At 38.2% G+C, this 15835-nt stretch overlaps 1 protein-coding gene across 1 annotated transcript in view; it reads left to right on the forward strand.

The window, feature by feature from the left end:
* The first annotated feature begins 1525 nt into the window (after window positions 1-1525).
* Window positions 1526-15835, forward strand: part of acot19 (acyl-CoA thioesterase 19) — a 16577-nt gene continuing 2267 nt past the window's right edge. Inside the window, exons 1-7 of the mRNA XM_056452255.1 lie at window positions 1526-1770; window positions 1845-1944; window positions 2595-2785; window positions 9891-10060; window positions 11491-11610; window positions 13549-13631; window positions 13725-13818. Of these exons, the coding sequence (XP_056308230.1) occupies window positions 1581-1770; window positions 1845-1944; window positions 2595-2785; window positions 9891-10060; window positions 11491-11610; window positions 13549-13631; window positions 13725-13818 (948 nt within the window). The 5' untranslated portion in view covers window positions 1526-1580. The remainder of the gene's footprint in view (window positions 1771-1844; window positions 1945-2594; window positions 2786-9890; window positions 10061-11490; window positions 11611-13548; window positions 13632-13724; window positions 13819-15835) is intronic.

Raw genomic sequence — 15835 nt, forward strand, 5'->3', positions numbered from 1 at the left:
CAGCATGAAATTAAATAATTCTTGAAGTTAAGTTCATCTATAGAAGTTTTGTATTTAATTTACACTTTAATTTGAAGCAAAATGTCCTATTGATTTTCAGATATGTGTTTTAATTTGTGATTTGACTTGATCTGAAGTGTTTTGACAACATTTCAAATGTTATTCACAGACACCATTAGAACAAAAATAAAGGTAGGTTCATTTTTAAATCACACAAAAAGTTTATATTTTAGTAAAGCATACATTGTCAATTCTAAAGTAGTGATTGTTTACATTTACTTTTATGAATTTCATAAACAAAATACATAGTAAAATATATTTTTATAACTAATAATATTCTAATATGCCATATGTGGGTCAAAGATGAGACATCCATGTCCACATAAAAATATATATAATATAATATATAATTATAAACTCAGAAAAAACTTAAATATAATTTAAAAAATGTTTTTAAAATTAAATAAATTTCATTTTTAAAATTTATCAAAATATGGGTGAAATAATATTTCATTATCATACAAAGTAACACTTTAATGCAAAAATTAAAAGCTTATTCTAGCTCGTACTTATTAAAATATCCTATATAAAATAATAATCTCATTTTTTATGTTATTACATTTTAATGTGATCAAAATAATAAGTTAATTTAACAATTATTTAGTATTTTCAGTCTGCAGTGTGAACAATATTTTATGAATATAAAAGTAAAAGTTTATCTATTTACATTTGTTATTAGAGAATGACATTTGGGGGTTTTATGTAAATGTAAAAATCTGTGAAAACCATTTTTTTCCTCAGAGAAAAAACTGAGGGCACAGTCTAATGTTCAGGGATAAAAATCTTTATTACTCTTTTATTGTTTTGATATGTCTTATTTTATTGTTTTGAATAACTTTGACCCATATAGCCTGCTCTTTACTATAACAATATGAACTACTTATGAATCACAAAAACGCGCCAAATGTTTATTACTATTCAGTGATTATTATCCATGTTAAAAGCCAATAATACAACAAATGTGTTGTCAAACATTGTATTCAGGTTTATTTGTGTAGCACTTTTCAAAACAATTATTGTTCTAAAGAATTTCACAAATGGTGCATAACATTATTACATTACAGTCAAAATCAAAATGTTTAGATGTGTTGTATGGACAGTAGTTAACCTGTTGTTATAAAATATTGTTCTTTTAAAAGGTGATGTGTGTGTGTATAATACATGTTCAATGCAGTGCAATTCGAATGCTTTTGTTGGTGTACATTTCTATACAGACATGATTATTCATTGGCATCTTATGTCAGTGTTCTAAAATTAACCATCATTTATGACAGGATATCCTGTGACTTTGGTCAAACTATTTATATAATCTCACAGTTTATCACAAGTTTCAATAACCTTAACGTTTTTATGAGCTTAATGTTTATCTATAAACAACTCCAAATAAGGAACTTCTGTGTGCACTGGCACCCTATAGGACAATGGCCAGGTTAAAAGCCTTATAAAAGTCTTTGCCACAGTTTGTTGTTTTAATCCGGATGAATTCAGCACTTACAGTCGGCATTTAACGATATAATAATATGGCAGAGCAGAGTCCATTACTCACGGTTTATCCTTCATGTTGCTTGGTTGATGAGAAAGTTGAAGTCGAAGTGAAAGGCTTACCTGCAGACTCCAAAGTCACAGTTCACGCGCTCGTTCGCTCGGACGATGGAGACGACTGGGAAGCGTTTGGTCACTACACCAGTGACCCTTTAGGGACAATTAAAGGTACACTTAAACATTTAAGCTTACACACACAGCTTAGTGGTTAAACTATTTATTTTATCTCGTATTTCGCTCAGTTTCTAGAGATAAATGTATTGGTGGTACATTTGAGGGAGTTGAAGCCATGGGTCTGCTGTGGAGTATGAGACCCGTTCCTGAAACGAAACCTGGTCGCAGGTCAGTAAATAGGGAGGTAAACAAACACAACCGTAGCTGAATGTTTTTAGTACTTATTTATAGATATTATTAACTTTTCTATTAAATGTTATTAGGGATACTTAAACAGTGGTTCTTTTTCATACTGATGTTATACTAAATAAGTATTCATTACTTTATGTTAACTAGGAAGTTAGTCTTTATTCGATACTACTATTATACTACTTGATTACATATTGGTATAGCCTACTCATAGATTATAGTGAACTTCATAAAGAGTTAAAAATGCAATTGCCAGTTAATTCAGTTAAAATATTACCCAAATGAAAATTGTGTCAATAAGTCACTCTTATGTGATTCCAAACTCCAGAAAGTTCTTCAGGACTCAAATTAAGATATTTTAGATGAAATCTGAGCGTCAGCAATGGTCCTGACTGTATGAATGTAGAAAAGCTTACACATAATTTACTTTCAAGACAAGCAGCTTTCTTGAACCTGTGGTGTGTTGGGTATAGTTCAAGTCAATTAAAAGTTTTTAACTTCCAAGACCAGGAATGTTGCACACTAAACAGAACTGAAGCTCATTGCCTCACACTCAATTTATTTAAATGGGGAATGTGACCACGTTTTAAGCGGATCATCATGTTATAAATACTATTTTGAATTGACAGGTTTCGTAAGACCAATGTCCAGACACCAGTTAAAGTGGTGTTTTCTGTGCATGAAGGACATCTTGATAAAGGCTTCAAGCATCGCACTCCTCTCTCATCCGCTACAGCTGAACGCTGGTATTTGACTCCTGAAGTCCAGAGGGTTGACGTCTCTGAGGGTGAGATAAAGGGGACGCTCTTCATTCCTGCAGGTATGAACAGAGATTAGATGTCATCCTTACCCTTACATTAGTTAGTCATGTACAGGAATTTACTGTAATTGTATTTTAAATATTATTTATTTCCTTAAATATAAATAATATTAATAAATACATTATATTGAATAAAAGTAATATACAGTTGAAGTCAGAAATATTAGCCCCCTGAATTATTAGCCCCCCTGTTTATTTTTTCCTCAATTTCTGTTTAAAGGAGAGAAGATTTTTTTCAACACATTTCTAAACATAATAGTTTTAATAACTCATTTCCAATAACTGATTTATTTTATCTTCGCCATGATGACAGTAAATAATATTTGACTAGGTATTTTTCAAGACACTTCTAAACAGCTTAAAGAGACATTTAAAGTCTTAACTAGGTTAATTATAACTTGCCTAATTACCCTAACCTGCCTAGTTAACGTATAATGATGATTTGTTCTGTAGACTATCGGAAAAAAAGCCTAAAGGGGCGAATAATATTGACCTTAAAATGGTTCATTAAAAAATAAAAACAGATTTTATTCTAGCTGAAATAAAACAAATAAGGCCTTTTCCAGAAGAAAAAATATTATCAGACATACTGTGAAAATTCTGCTCTGTTAAACATAATTTGGGAAATATTTAAAAGAGAAAAACAAATTCAAAGGGGGGCTATTAATTCTGACTTCAACTGTAAATATGTAATTTAATGAATTATTTTGTTAAATATGTATGTAAATATTAATGAGATGTAAATACATGTATCTATATATAATATTAAGTTTAGAGTGCAATTAAAAGGCTTAACTACATTAATTTGCTTAACTAGTCAAGTTAAGTTATATAGGCAAGTCATCGTGCAACAGTAGTTTGTTCTGTAGCCATTAGAAAAAAATATCTTAAGGGGTCTAATAATACCTCAAACATTGTTTTACAAAATTGTAAAAGTGTGTTTTTTTTTTTTAATCTTTCTCTAGACGAAAAAATATTATAGGAAAAACTGAAAGTTGTTTTAGACACCACATCAGAAATATTTGAATATCATCATAGTATTTTAATCATAAGGGACTAAAAATTGTTGAGATTTGCATCACAGGAATGAATAACATTTTAAAAACGACAAAATACAAAAATATTTATTATAATTAGATGAGTGTGTTATGAAGCGGACAGGAGACAGAGGTAAGGAAACGTTAGGGTGTTTATTGAATGACAACAAGGAGCACATGAAGGATAGCCAGGAGGATCAGGAATGATGTTGGGGTCTTTTCCTCCGTGGCTGGGTAACAGGAATACACGAGGATGGACAGCACACACCAGATACAGCTGACAGAGGATGACACAGACTTGGAAGGACTGGAAGACAGGACGATTCGGGAGGACCAGGAAGACTAGGAGGAATACAAAGAGAACAGGTAAGTAAATCGTTTGTTTAGCTGAGGATGACTACGCTGAGTGGTCGCTCAGTTGTCCGCTTTCGTCGAGACGAGCCCGGACAATGAGCGACTGGAGTGCTGTGCTTTTATCTGGTGCTCGTGAATGTGATGCAGCTGTGTGCTCATTAGAAGTCAGGTGATGGTGATCTTCGTGAGTGGGGGTCGTGAGAGCCTGACCAATCCATGACAGTACCCCCCTCCCCAGGGCCCGCTCCTGAGGGCCGACACCTCCGACGCCGTGGTGGTCTCCCTCTGCCTCTAGGCGCTGGGAACTCAGGGTGGCTCTCATGAAACTCCACCATGAGACTAGGATCGAGAATATCAGCTCTGGGAACCCATGTCCTTTCTTCGGGGCCGTACCCTTCCCAGTCCACCAGGTACTCCAACTGGCCACCACGACGTCGGGAACGCAAGATCTCCTTCACTGCGTAGACGGCTCCTTCTTCTAGGAGCAGTGGAGGAGGGGGTTCCTCTTCGTGGTCAGGCTCTGTGGAGGGAAGAACAGGATCGTGATAGGGTTTCAGGAGTGATACGTGGAATGTAGGGTGAATACGGTAGTGAGAGGGTAATTGTAGTTTGTAGGTGACGGGGTTAACCTGTTCCACGATGGTGAAGGGACCAACAAATCGGGGACTTAACTTGCGAGAGGGCAGTCGCATGCGTATGTCCCGGGTGGATAGCCACACCTTTTGTCCGGGTGTGTATCTGGGTTCTTCAGACCTTCTCCTATCGGCGGTTACCTTGCTTCGACGGACTGCCCTCTGCAGATGTTGATGAGCCTCGTCCCAGACTCTCTCGCTCTCCCGGAACCAGTGATCCACTGCGGGGACATCAGATGGTTCGCCATCCCAGGGAAAGAGCGGTGGTTGGAAGCCCAGGACGCACTGGAATGGCGTGAGTCCGGTGGAGGGTTGCCGCAGTGAATTTGGGCATATTCTGCCCAGCCCAAATACTGGCTCCAGGAGTTCTGGTGACCACTGCAGAAGGTCCTCAGGAACCGTCCCACCTCCTGAATCTTCCTCTCTGTCTGCCCGTTGGTTTGGGGATGATATCCAGAAGAGAGGCTGACGGCCACACCTAGGAGCTTGAAGAAGGCTTTCCATAGACGTGAGATGAACTGTGGACCTCTGTCCGACACAATATCTTCTGGAATACCAAATGACCTGAAGACTTGATTAAAGATATTGTCGGCAGTTTCAAAGGCTGTGGGAAGACCTTTCAGAGGGATTAGTTTGACAAACTTTGAGAATCTATCTACTATGACTAGAATACAGGTATTACCTTCTGACGAAGGGAGGTCAGTGATAAAGTCCACTCCTAGGTGTGACCAGGGACGGTTCGGAATCGGCAAGGGATGGAGCTTTCCAGCGGGTAGATGACGTGGGCTCTTGGATTGGGCACAGTCCTTACAGCCCTGAACATATTGCCTCACATCCCTTGCCATGTTTGGCCACCAGAATCGTTGGGATACTAGCGAGAGAGTATTGTTGATCCCTGGATGTCCAGTGCCTAGCGAGGTATGTAAGGAGTGGATCAGATCTACCCGGTGTTCAGGTGGTATGAACTGCCGATGAGGAGGGCATCCCGGCGGAGCAGGGGCTTCCGGAGTGGCAACGACTGGAGGAGCGTTCCAGGTGATCGGACAAATGGAGATGTGTTCGGGAAGAATCTTCGTTGGGAGTTCTTCATGATCGTGATGCTCGTGTAAACGAGAGAGAGCGTCTGCTCTTAGATTCTTGGGTCCTGGACGATAGGAAATGGAGAAATCAAAACGTGAGAAGAAAAGTGACCATCTGGCTTGACGTGGACATAGTCTCTTGGCCTCTTTGATGTATTGGAGGTTTTTGTGATCTGTGATCACCTGGAACGGATGTTTGGCTCCCTCCAACCAGTGACGCCACTCCTCCAAGGCTAGCTTGATTGCTAGAAGCTCCCTGTCTCCTATGCTGTAATTCTGCTCCGCCGGGCTCAACTTCCGAGAGAAATAGGCACAGGGATGCAGTCGGGGCGGTGTATCATGATGTTGAGATAATACTGCCCCGACGCCGGTGGTGGATGCGTCCACTTCCACCACGAAAGGAAGATTTGGGTCAGGATGAGTCAGGAGTGGGGCCCTTGTGAACTCCTTCTTAAGAAGGCGGAAGGCTGCGGCTGCTTCTTTGGTCCACTCCAGTCCTTTGGGTTTACCCTTGAGGAGATTAGTGAGAGGTGATGTAATCCTGCTGTAGTCCTTGATAAACCGTCTATAAAAGTTAGCAAACCCAAGAAACCTCTGGAGCTCCTTAATGGAAGTGGGTTCTGACCAGGATAGAACAGCCTCAATTTTCTTCCCATCCATACGTATACCGGTTTGGTCAATGATGTATCCCAAGAAATGAATCGACTTCTGGTGGAATGAGCATTTCTCCGCTTTGAGGTAGAGGTGATGTTCTCTCAATGTGTGTAGGACCTCCGCAACGTGTTGGCGATGTTCGGCCTCACTCCGGGAGTAAATGAGGATGTCATCTATGTACACTATTACACAGTGGTGAAGAAACTCCCGGAGGACTTCATGAATGAAGTTTTGGAATACGGAGGGGGCGTTGACCAGACCGTAAGGCATGACCTCATATTCATAGTGGCCAGTAGGGGTCACGAATGCTGTCTTCCATTGGTCCCCCTCACGTATTCTTATCAGATTATACGCGCTGCGGAGGTCCAATTTAGTGAAGACTTTAGCTTCTCGGAGCTGTTCCAAAGCGGCTGGTACCAGAGGAAGGGGATATCGGTATTTTACTGTACCGTTATTTAGGACCCTGTAGTCGATGCATGGACGCAGCCCTCCGTCCTTCTTGGCCACAAAGAAGAAGCTTGAGGCGGCTGGTGATTTTGAGTGACGTATGTACCCCTGACTCAGAGCCTCCCTTATGTAATCTTCCATTGCCTGATTCTCTGGAAGCGAGAGCGGGTAGATCCTACCTCTGGGCAACTGGGCATCTGGAACTAGGTCGATCGCGCAGTCCCATGGCCGATGCGGCGGTAGCTGGGAAGCTCTCTTGGGGCAGAAGACATCATGAAAGGAGCTGTACTCCTTAGGAATGTGGATAGACTGCTTCTCAGGAGGGCTCTCGACCGATGTTGCAAACAAAGAAATGGGGTTCCGACCTTGAAGAGGGAGATTTGGAAAACAGGCAGGTGTACATCCAGATCCCCATTTCTTTATCTCTCCTGTGCCCCAAGAGATGATGGGATCGTGCTTCACCAGCCACGGGCGCCCTAGAATGATGTCCATATTTGCACCCTCCAGAACCAGAAATTGAATCCTCTCTTGATGTAACAACCCCACTTGAAGAAGGATGTCTTCGCATTGTCGATGGATACGGGTCGAAGATCGAGTGCACTGGGTTATCGGTTGTATCTGGTATATATGCGAGGACGCCTCAGTACGGAGGTGGAGTTGACGACAGAGGGATTGGGAGATGAAGTTCCCTGCTGACCCGGAGTCGATGAGGGCTGTGACAAGGAGAGAAATAGAGGCAGTAGTTATTTGTACGGTGGTAGTAAGTGGTTTACATTGTTCAATATTCGTACTGAATACACTCACTGAAGTCCGAATGGGACGAAGGGGACACTCCATACGGGTGTGTCCACTGACACCGCAGTATAGACACAGACCCCGGGTCAGCCTCCTCTGTCGTTCCGCTGATGTCAGTCTTCCAGACTCTATTATCATGGGTTCTGGTTCTGGAGAGGCTGTTGACTCAGGCGATTGGAGGAGTGCAGACGAGGGGGTGATGGTGTCCTGTTGATAGGAACGGAGACGATCGGAACATCGGAGAGAATGTTGGATGAATCTCTCCAGACCCATTGTATCATCTAATGTGGCCAGTTGGATTCGGAGCGTGGGTTCCAAGCCGAGCCGGTACGTGGTCAACAACGATCTCTCATTCCATCCACTTGCAGCTGCTAGAGTGCGAAACCGGAGAGCATATTCCTGTGTAGATAGAGTACCTTGCTTTAGATGATACAGCTGCTCTCCAGCGGCTACTTCCCCATCAGAACGTCCAAACACCTCTTTGAAATACTCCGTGAAGGTAGTGATGGAATTCATGACCGGCCCGGCTTGGTTCCAGATCGTCTCAGCCCATTTAAGTGCAGGTCCAGAGAGTAGAGATACGATGTAGGCGATCTTCGACTTATCTGTGGGATATAGAGAAGGTTGCATTTCGAATATGAGGGAACATTGTAACAGAAAACCATTGCACTCCCCCGCTCCGCCTGAGTAGGGCGCTGGTCGGGCCATGGGACTGGAAGGAAGGGCCGAAGAAGAAACTGTGGAGGCGGAAGTGCTCGGTGCTGGTGGTGCGTTGGAAAGTGGAGCTGGTGGCTGTAGAATCCGCTTCAACTGGTCCACCAGCTCTTGAAGGTGATCGGGGGTGCTCATGTTGTCGTCGTTAAGGGTCCGGGCTTCTGTTATGAAGCGGACAGGAGACAGAGGTAAGGAAACGTTAGGGTGTTTATTGAATGACAACAAGGAGCACATGAAGGATAGCCAGGAGGATCAGGAATGATGTTGGGGTCTTTTCCTCCGTGGCTGGGTAACAGGAATACACGAGGATGGACAGCACACACCAGATACAGCTGACAGAGGATGACACAGACTTGGAAGGACTGGAAGACAGGACGATTCGGGAGGACCAGGAAGACTAGGAGGAATACAAAGAGAACAGGTAAGTAAATCGTTTGTTTAGCTGAGGATGACTACGCTGAGTGGTCGCTCAGTTGTCCGCTTTCGTCGAGACGAGCCCGGACAATGAGCGACTGGAGTGCTGTGCTTTTATCTGGTGCTCGTGAATGTGATGCAGCTGTGTGCTCATTAGAAGTCAGGTGATGGTGATCTTCGTGAGTGGGGGTCGTGAGAGCCTGACCAATCCATGACAGAGTGTTTCATAATAATTTAGTAGTTAAACCAAAATAGTTTTGACTAAAACTCATATTTATAAATAAAATAAATCTAATTTAAATAGGAACGATATACTGAACTGGTAAACATAACATGCTGTAATGTTCAATTCATATCATCCAGAAACAGCATATATGAAATACATATTGCTATGTGCCACTACAGAAGCATTTATTTTAAATTAAGCCTATCCTGTAGCCTCATACATTTAGATGAATAATATTTTTGTTTTACTGTAGTTTTTAACTTTTATTGTTGTGTTTGTTTGCCTTGTGTCACCGGAATAAATGATGCTTTAAATATTTTTTCATTTATATAATAATAATAATAATAATAAAAAAGAATAATATTTAATAATATCTTTGTTATATTATTATTATTATTATTATTATTATTATATCATCATACATATTAACATTATGTATTTATTTATTTATTTATCATTTTTTATTTTACTATAATTTGTTATTAATTATTTTAACTTGCATATTGAGTAATATTTATAGAAAAGAAGACAAAATCATTGAGAGTTTGCAGCAGTCCTAAGTAAATCAGTGTCATTTATGCGGAATTCAATACAAAACATCCAGAAACACAATATGAAATATGTATTTTTCTTGTGCCACTAGAGATGACCAGGCTGCCCTGTACCCTCCTACATTTAGATGAATGTAAATCAGTGTCTATTCAGGCCGCATTTACACAGACCTCAGGGACTGCATGTGGTTTTGCGATGCAGGTTCTGGACCGTTTCCTGCTGTTCTGGACCTGTGGGGAGGCCAGGGGGGTCGAGTCGAGTATCGCTCTGCTCTTCTGGCGTCTCACGGCTACGTCTCGCTGGCACTCGAATACGTCGGCCTGTTGAATGCTGCAGGACAACTCCAGCATGCTGACAACAGTTATTTTGAGGTGAAACATTAAATATAACAGCCATAAACTATTGTTGTTTAATAAGTCATTAATGTGTAGTTATATTTAAAAAAATAATAAATATTTGAGGTCACACTTTACAATAAGTTTTCATTAATTAATTAATTTATTAACATGAGCTAATAATGAACATTACTTGTACAGCATTTATTAATAATCGCAGTTCAACATTTACTAATCCAGTATTGAATCTAAATTCTTGCTTTGTTAACATTAGTTAATGCACTTTGAGTTTACATACTAACAATGAACAACTTGATTTCCTTTAACTAACGTAAAGTAACATAAACAAATACTGTAAGAAATGTATTGTTCAGTGTTTGCTCATGTAAGTAAATACATTAACTAACATTATCTAATACAACCTTATTGCAGTGTTACCATATTTGTTAAGTAATGCATTCAATTGCATGTTTCATTTATATTATTATATTTGTCTTATATTATATTTGTTTGCTGTTTATTTAAATATTAGTTCTTTTTTATTGTATTTATGTTACTATAAGTACAGTTATAATCTATACTTAAGTTAAACCAATATATGGACTAGATGGACTAGTCAGTTAATATTTACTTAAATATTTTTTAAATTTATTTTATTAGAAATCTATTTACACTGCCATTTAGCAAGCTTGCTAAAGTCAGCAAAATGTTTTTTTCCGAAGACATACAGTAAGACACTTACTTAGGAATTGATAGTGCAACAATTGTGTTATAGTGTTTAAATATTATATTTAAATAAACTGATATAATAATAAATATATAAGTAAAACTTTCATTAATAAAATAAACTTTCTTCAAAGAATCCTGAAAAAAAACGCTTTCTATAGAAATTGTGCACTTTAAGCCATAAATATGAAATATTAAAACTAGAACTATAAATCAGTTTTCATCACTGGTAAATTATTGAGCACCAAAATCACCAAATTAGAATTATTTTTAAGGAAACAAAAGATTAAAAGTTAACTTTATATTAGGATTTATCGTTTAATAAAATGAAATTAAAGCACAATTTGGCAATATTTTAACATACATAACAGAAATACATTTGCATCTAGAATAAGAATCTGAATATGCCAAAAAAGCATTTCTACTAACTGTCTACAACATATATGTAGAATAAATAAACAGATAATCTTAATGTTATAGTTAATACTTGAAATCATCCTAAAATAATTAAATTATTTAAGCTTTTAAAATTTTTGCTATTTCATTTGTAATGGGAATTATTTATATAACTGTTTGTTTATTAATTTAAATGAATAATGCTAAGATTTCCAGAATGTTATATAAGGTTATTCGTAAATTAAATAGGAAAATATCTATATAGTTTAATGTACTATACATTATTATATTAAAAAGGTGTCTATACAGTATAATCTACACCTCAGATGTCAAATCCTTTTTAGGCTGCCTTCACATTTCTACAAAAACATCCTAAAGTTTGTCCTGACAAAGTGGCTGTGATGGGGATGTCATTTGGGGTCTCTGTGACACTGGGTTTGACGGCATACTCAGAGATTGTTGAGGTAAATACAGCACAAGCTTTCATTTTCTTTAACAGAGTGCATTTCACTGCTTTTTCAGTGGCCTTGGATTCGGAAGTATTATTAAAGCATTATAAACTTTTATTTGAAGTGCAGAAATATTTGGAAATTAGTCAGAAAGTTCAAGGCACAAGACTGTAAACATATTCCAGCTTTAGTGAAAAAAAGAAAAAAACTGCATAAGACTTTGTAAATGGCATAGTCAATAAAAAAAAGAAATAATATTCATAAAAACTATTTATCTAAATTTGTTGCTTATATCTGTAGAAACATTACATTTTAAATTATTTATTTCATTTCCTCTTTCCTATACTGTATATCTCCCTATACCCTAATGTTGCACTACTTGAGAAAGCAGGCATTTCGAGTGGTGTCCGAAAACATGCTCTCAATCATTCCCACAATGCACCACAATAACGAGTGTACATCCAATGAACACTCCACTGCTAGAGAATACCCATAATACACTGTGCGAGTTTGAGCACCAAATGAATTTCTGCGTCTGGCCACAAGATGGCGTACACAGTAGAATACAATTAGTGTGAGTACTTAAATAAATTAGTATTTAATTGATAAATTTGCATTTGTATACATGACAGAAATCTAAATACTCTAGGTGTGTCCCAAATCACATACTTATGCACTATTCTACGCCATTATGTAGTATAAATTGTGTAAGTAGTGTGTTCACATAAAAACTAATAATAAGTGCACTTTAATTACCTGGATTAAGCACTCATTCAGCCTGTAAAATGAAGTGTGGAATGATGGACACTTCACGCACTCAACGGCCGCTGCTTTCGGGCACATGTTGGATAACTATTTATTTTGGATTGTGAAAGCAAAATTCTCCTCCGAGAGTGATTATACCATCTCCCGATGGTAAATGCGTTTATACTCATGGCAGGTATTGTTTGGTACTTTGGTTATTTATTTCACTGATTTTCACTTTATGAGTTTCTTTCTTTTGCTAAACTCAAATAAATATACTTTGAAGGAAGCTGACAACCTGTAACCACTGATTTCCATAGTAGGAAAAGCATATGCTATGGAAGTCAATGAGTACAGGTATTCAGCTTTCTTTCTTTTCCTCTGTATATAGCAGAAGGAACACAGATAGGTTTGTAACAAGAAAAATGTGAGCAAGCATAAAAATAAACCTTTAAGCTGCTTTGACAGTCTACACTGTAAAAAGCGCTACAGAAGTAAAGATGAATTGTAAAATCATGGCTTCAGTTCAGTTTATCTTTATTTCTGTAGTGATTTTACACTGTAGATTGTGTCAAAGCAGCTTAACATAGAAGTACTAGTAAATTGAAACTGTGTCAGTTCAGTTTCAGTTTAGTTCAGTTGAGTGTGGTTTAATTTTTTTACTGCTGAAAGTCCAAACACTGACGAGCAAATCCATCTATGCTCAGCTCCTCAAGTCCCAAACCAAGCAAGCCAGTGGCGAGGAACCAACTTTACCAATTGACAAAAGTGGAATAAAATCAGTCTCATGGTCTCCACTTCTCCATGACCACCACAGCATCTGCTCAGGATACGACCCGGTCCAGGATTATGGAGACCTCGGGATGAGGAGAAATAGACTAACATAAGTGTAGATGCCGTTGTGTTCCCGGCTCCGATTGCCCTAATCAATGCAGCCTAACAATCTTTTAGAGGATTTTGATTTTAAAGCATTTGTGTTTTTTTGTGTATGCTAAGGTAAAGAGATTTCATAAAACATTTACAATCAATTAACAACCTTGGTGATCATAACAAGTCTGCCTTTAAAACTTGATTAGTTATTGTCGAGAAAATGAATGGTGTTTTTTAATTCCCCAGACCAAAAATTACACCCTATATAGTGTAAACTTGATGCTGATGAACTGATGTATTATATTACATTTATTTTCTGTTTTTTATTTTACCTGTCAGCCCAAGTGTGTTGTTTGTGTAAGTGGGAGTCACATTATGCCTCTCAAAGGATCTTTGGCTGATGTCTATGCAGCACTCCAACAGTGAGAAACACAATTTCCATATCACAGGCATAGTTAAAATGCATTATTTTATGTTAACAATTAACTAGTGTTTGTCATTCTCTCTATGCTAAGGAACGTACACAAAACCCGCTATGATGAAAAGATGAGGATAATTTGGCGGGATCTGTTGCTACCAATACCAGATGACCCATCACAGAAGGTTAAGGTATAAAGTCATACATTTGTTTTGTAATTTATATTAGGGGTGTAACAGATCAGAACTGATCTGTGGTCAGTACAGGCCAAGCCCCACAGTTCGGGTCTCATGCAGTCAACTGATTAATTGTATTATTATCCTAATGGTCACTAAAGTAACAAGCCATTTTTAACCAAGGTGAAAGAGAAATTGTACTTGCTATTTCCTCTCAGACAGTCCATGGTTTTTTCTTCTCCAAAAGTGTATGGCAGCCTTTAGAGCAAATTTAGTAAATTTAGGTTTTAAAATCTGGCATACAGATCGAGGACAATCAGAAGGTTAAACACAACAGGTGGAGATAGCTGATTTTTAAAGAAAACAGACCTTTAAATGCGCCGAATTTACAATGGCATACAGTTCACTGGAAGCGCCTAACCCAGGTTACTGGCAAATTAAAAGTCCTTTAGCATGCTTCGGCATATACCCTATACCAAACCTGGCCAAACAGGTCCTGAATAGTGCCATCTAGTGGTCAGAAGACAATAATAACTGTATTTTTATTTCAAATTCAGATTGTTTTGGCCCAAAATTGCTGGTTTCATCAGATTTAGAGCAGCATACCAATTCAAACGATACACAATTTTTCCATGATTTACAAAAAATAGCTAAAAATTTTGCCAATTGTAATTAGTCTGGACCTGATAGCTTGGATAATACTGAGAACATCAAAGCTAATTATGCCATAATTGAATTGAAGTTCTAGTGTGACATTTTAAATTTTTTTCAAAACTTTGATCAAATTTAACTCGATGTATTATTTGTTTGTTTGTTTGTTTAAACTTTAGTGTCGATTCTGCTTGACACAGAAAGGGAAATTTGTCTTTAACACTGGATTTAAGACAACAATTACAAACACACAACAACCACACAATAACAACACTCATCAAGACAACAATATAAGTTAAAAGTTTAAAAACCAAATTAGCCCCATACAAACTACTACAGATCATTCTTGGCAACCACCGCATTTACTTCAAACAGTGATCCAATTTAGAATAACAACTGCCATTGGGATAAATTACTGCATTTCTTTGTGCTTCAGGAATTCTGAACCTGCGTCCTGATGGTAACAATTCAAATGCTGAGTGAAGGGGATGAGTATTATCTTTAAAAATCACAACTGCTGTTTTTTCCATAAGGGAGTCAAATAAAATCTGCAATGAATGTTGTTTATTACCAGTTATCTTATATGCCTGATTGATAATTTGTGATAATTTCTTCTTCTGTTTAAGTGTTGTGTTACCAAACCATGAAACAAAATTATATGTGAGAACACTCTCTATCAGTGATCTATATGCCATGTTTAAAGTTTGTGTACTAACATTAAAACTTCTCAAGTATTTAATTCTATAATCAAACATTGTGTGTCTGTCATCTCACACTGACCAGACTGTATCAATTTGGTGCCACCTATTGGTCAAAAGTGGTAAATCATTAAATCGGATTAGTATATACTATATACCAGGGGCGTCGCTAGACCCAATTTACTGGGGCACGTGCCCCAGTAAAAATCGCCAGTGCCCCAGTAAATGCTTTGAGATACGATTTACTTCATATGCAAGTGTATTTATTAAGAGTGGTATTCCCAGAATAAAGGCGTTATTCTCTATGTGCAACCGAACCAATGCTGGTGAAAGCAATGTAGTTTAATCCAAAAGCAAACTGATGCATCTCCGCGTGTGCAAAGAGAACCCGCGTGCCTCTCGCACGCACAGCTCTTCTCCTGGTCCGAGTCCTGGTAGTTAACATGCACACCAAAAAAACTTGCTGCTCACATGCCGCTCATGCGTTGTAAAACCAGCGTAACAGCCTATTTTTGTTTTGCAAGTCGACAAAACTAAAGTTTAAACAATATGAAGGGGATCTTACTAAGCATGCCTCCTGATAGATTTTTAGTATGAAGCAAAAAGGAGCGATGAGGAGTCAGGGAGGTAAGACTTAATACACCTAATTCTCTGCCATATATCAAGTCTAAGACAACAAATGA

Source organism: Danio aesculapii, chromosome 25 (genome assembly GCF_903798145.1).
Source record: "Danio aesculapii chromosome 25, fDanAes4.1, whole genome shotgun sequence".
NCBI lineage: Eukaryota > Metazoa > Chordata > Actinopteri > Cypriniformes > Danionidae > Danio > Danio aesculapii.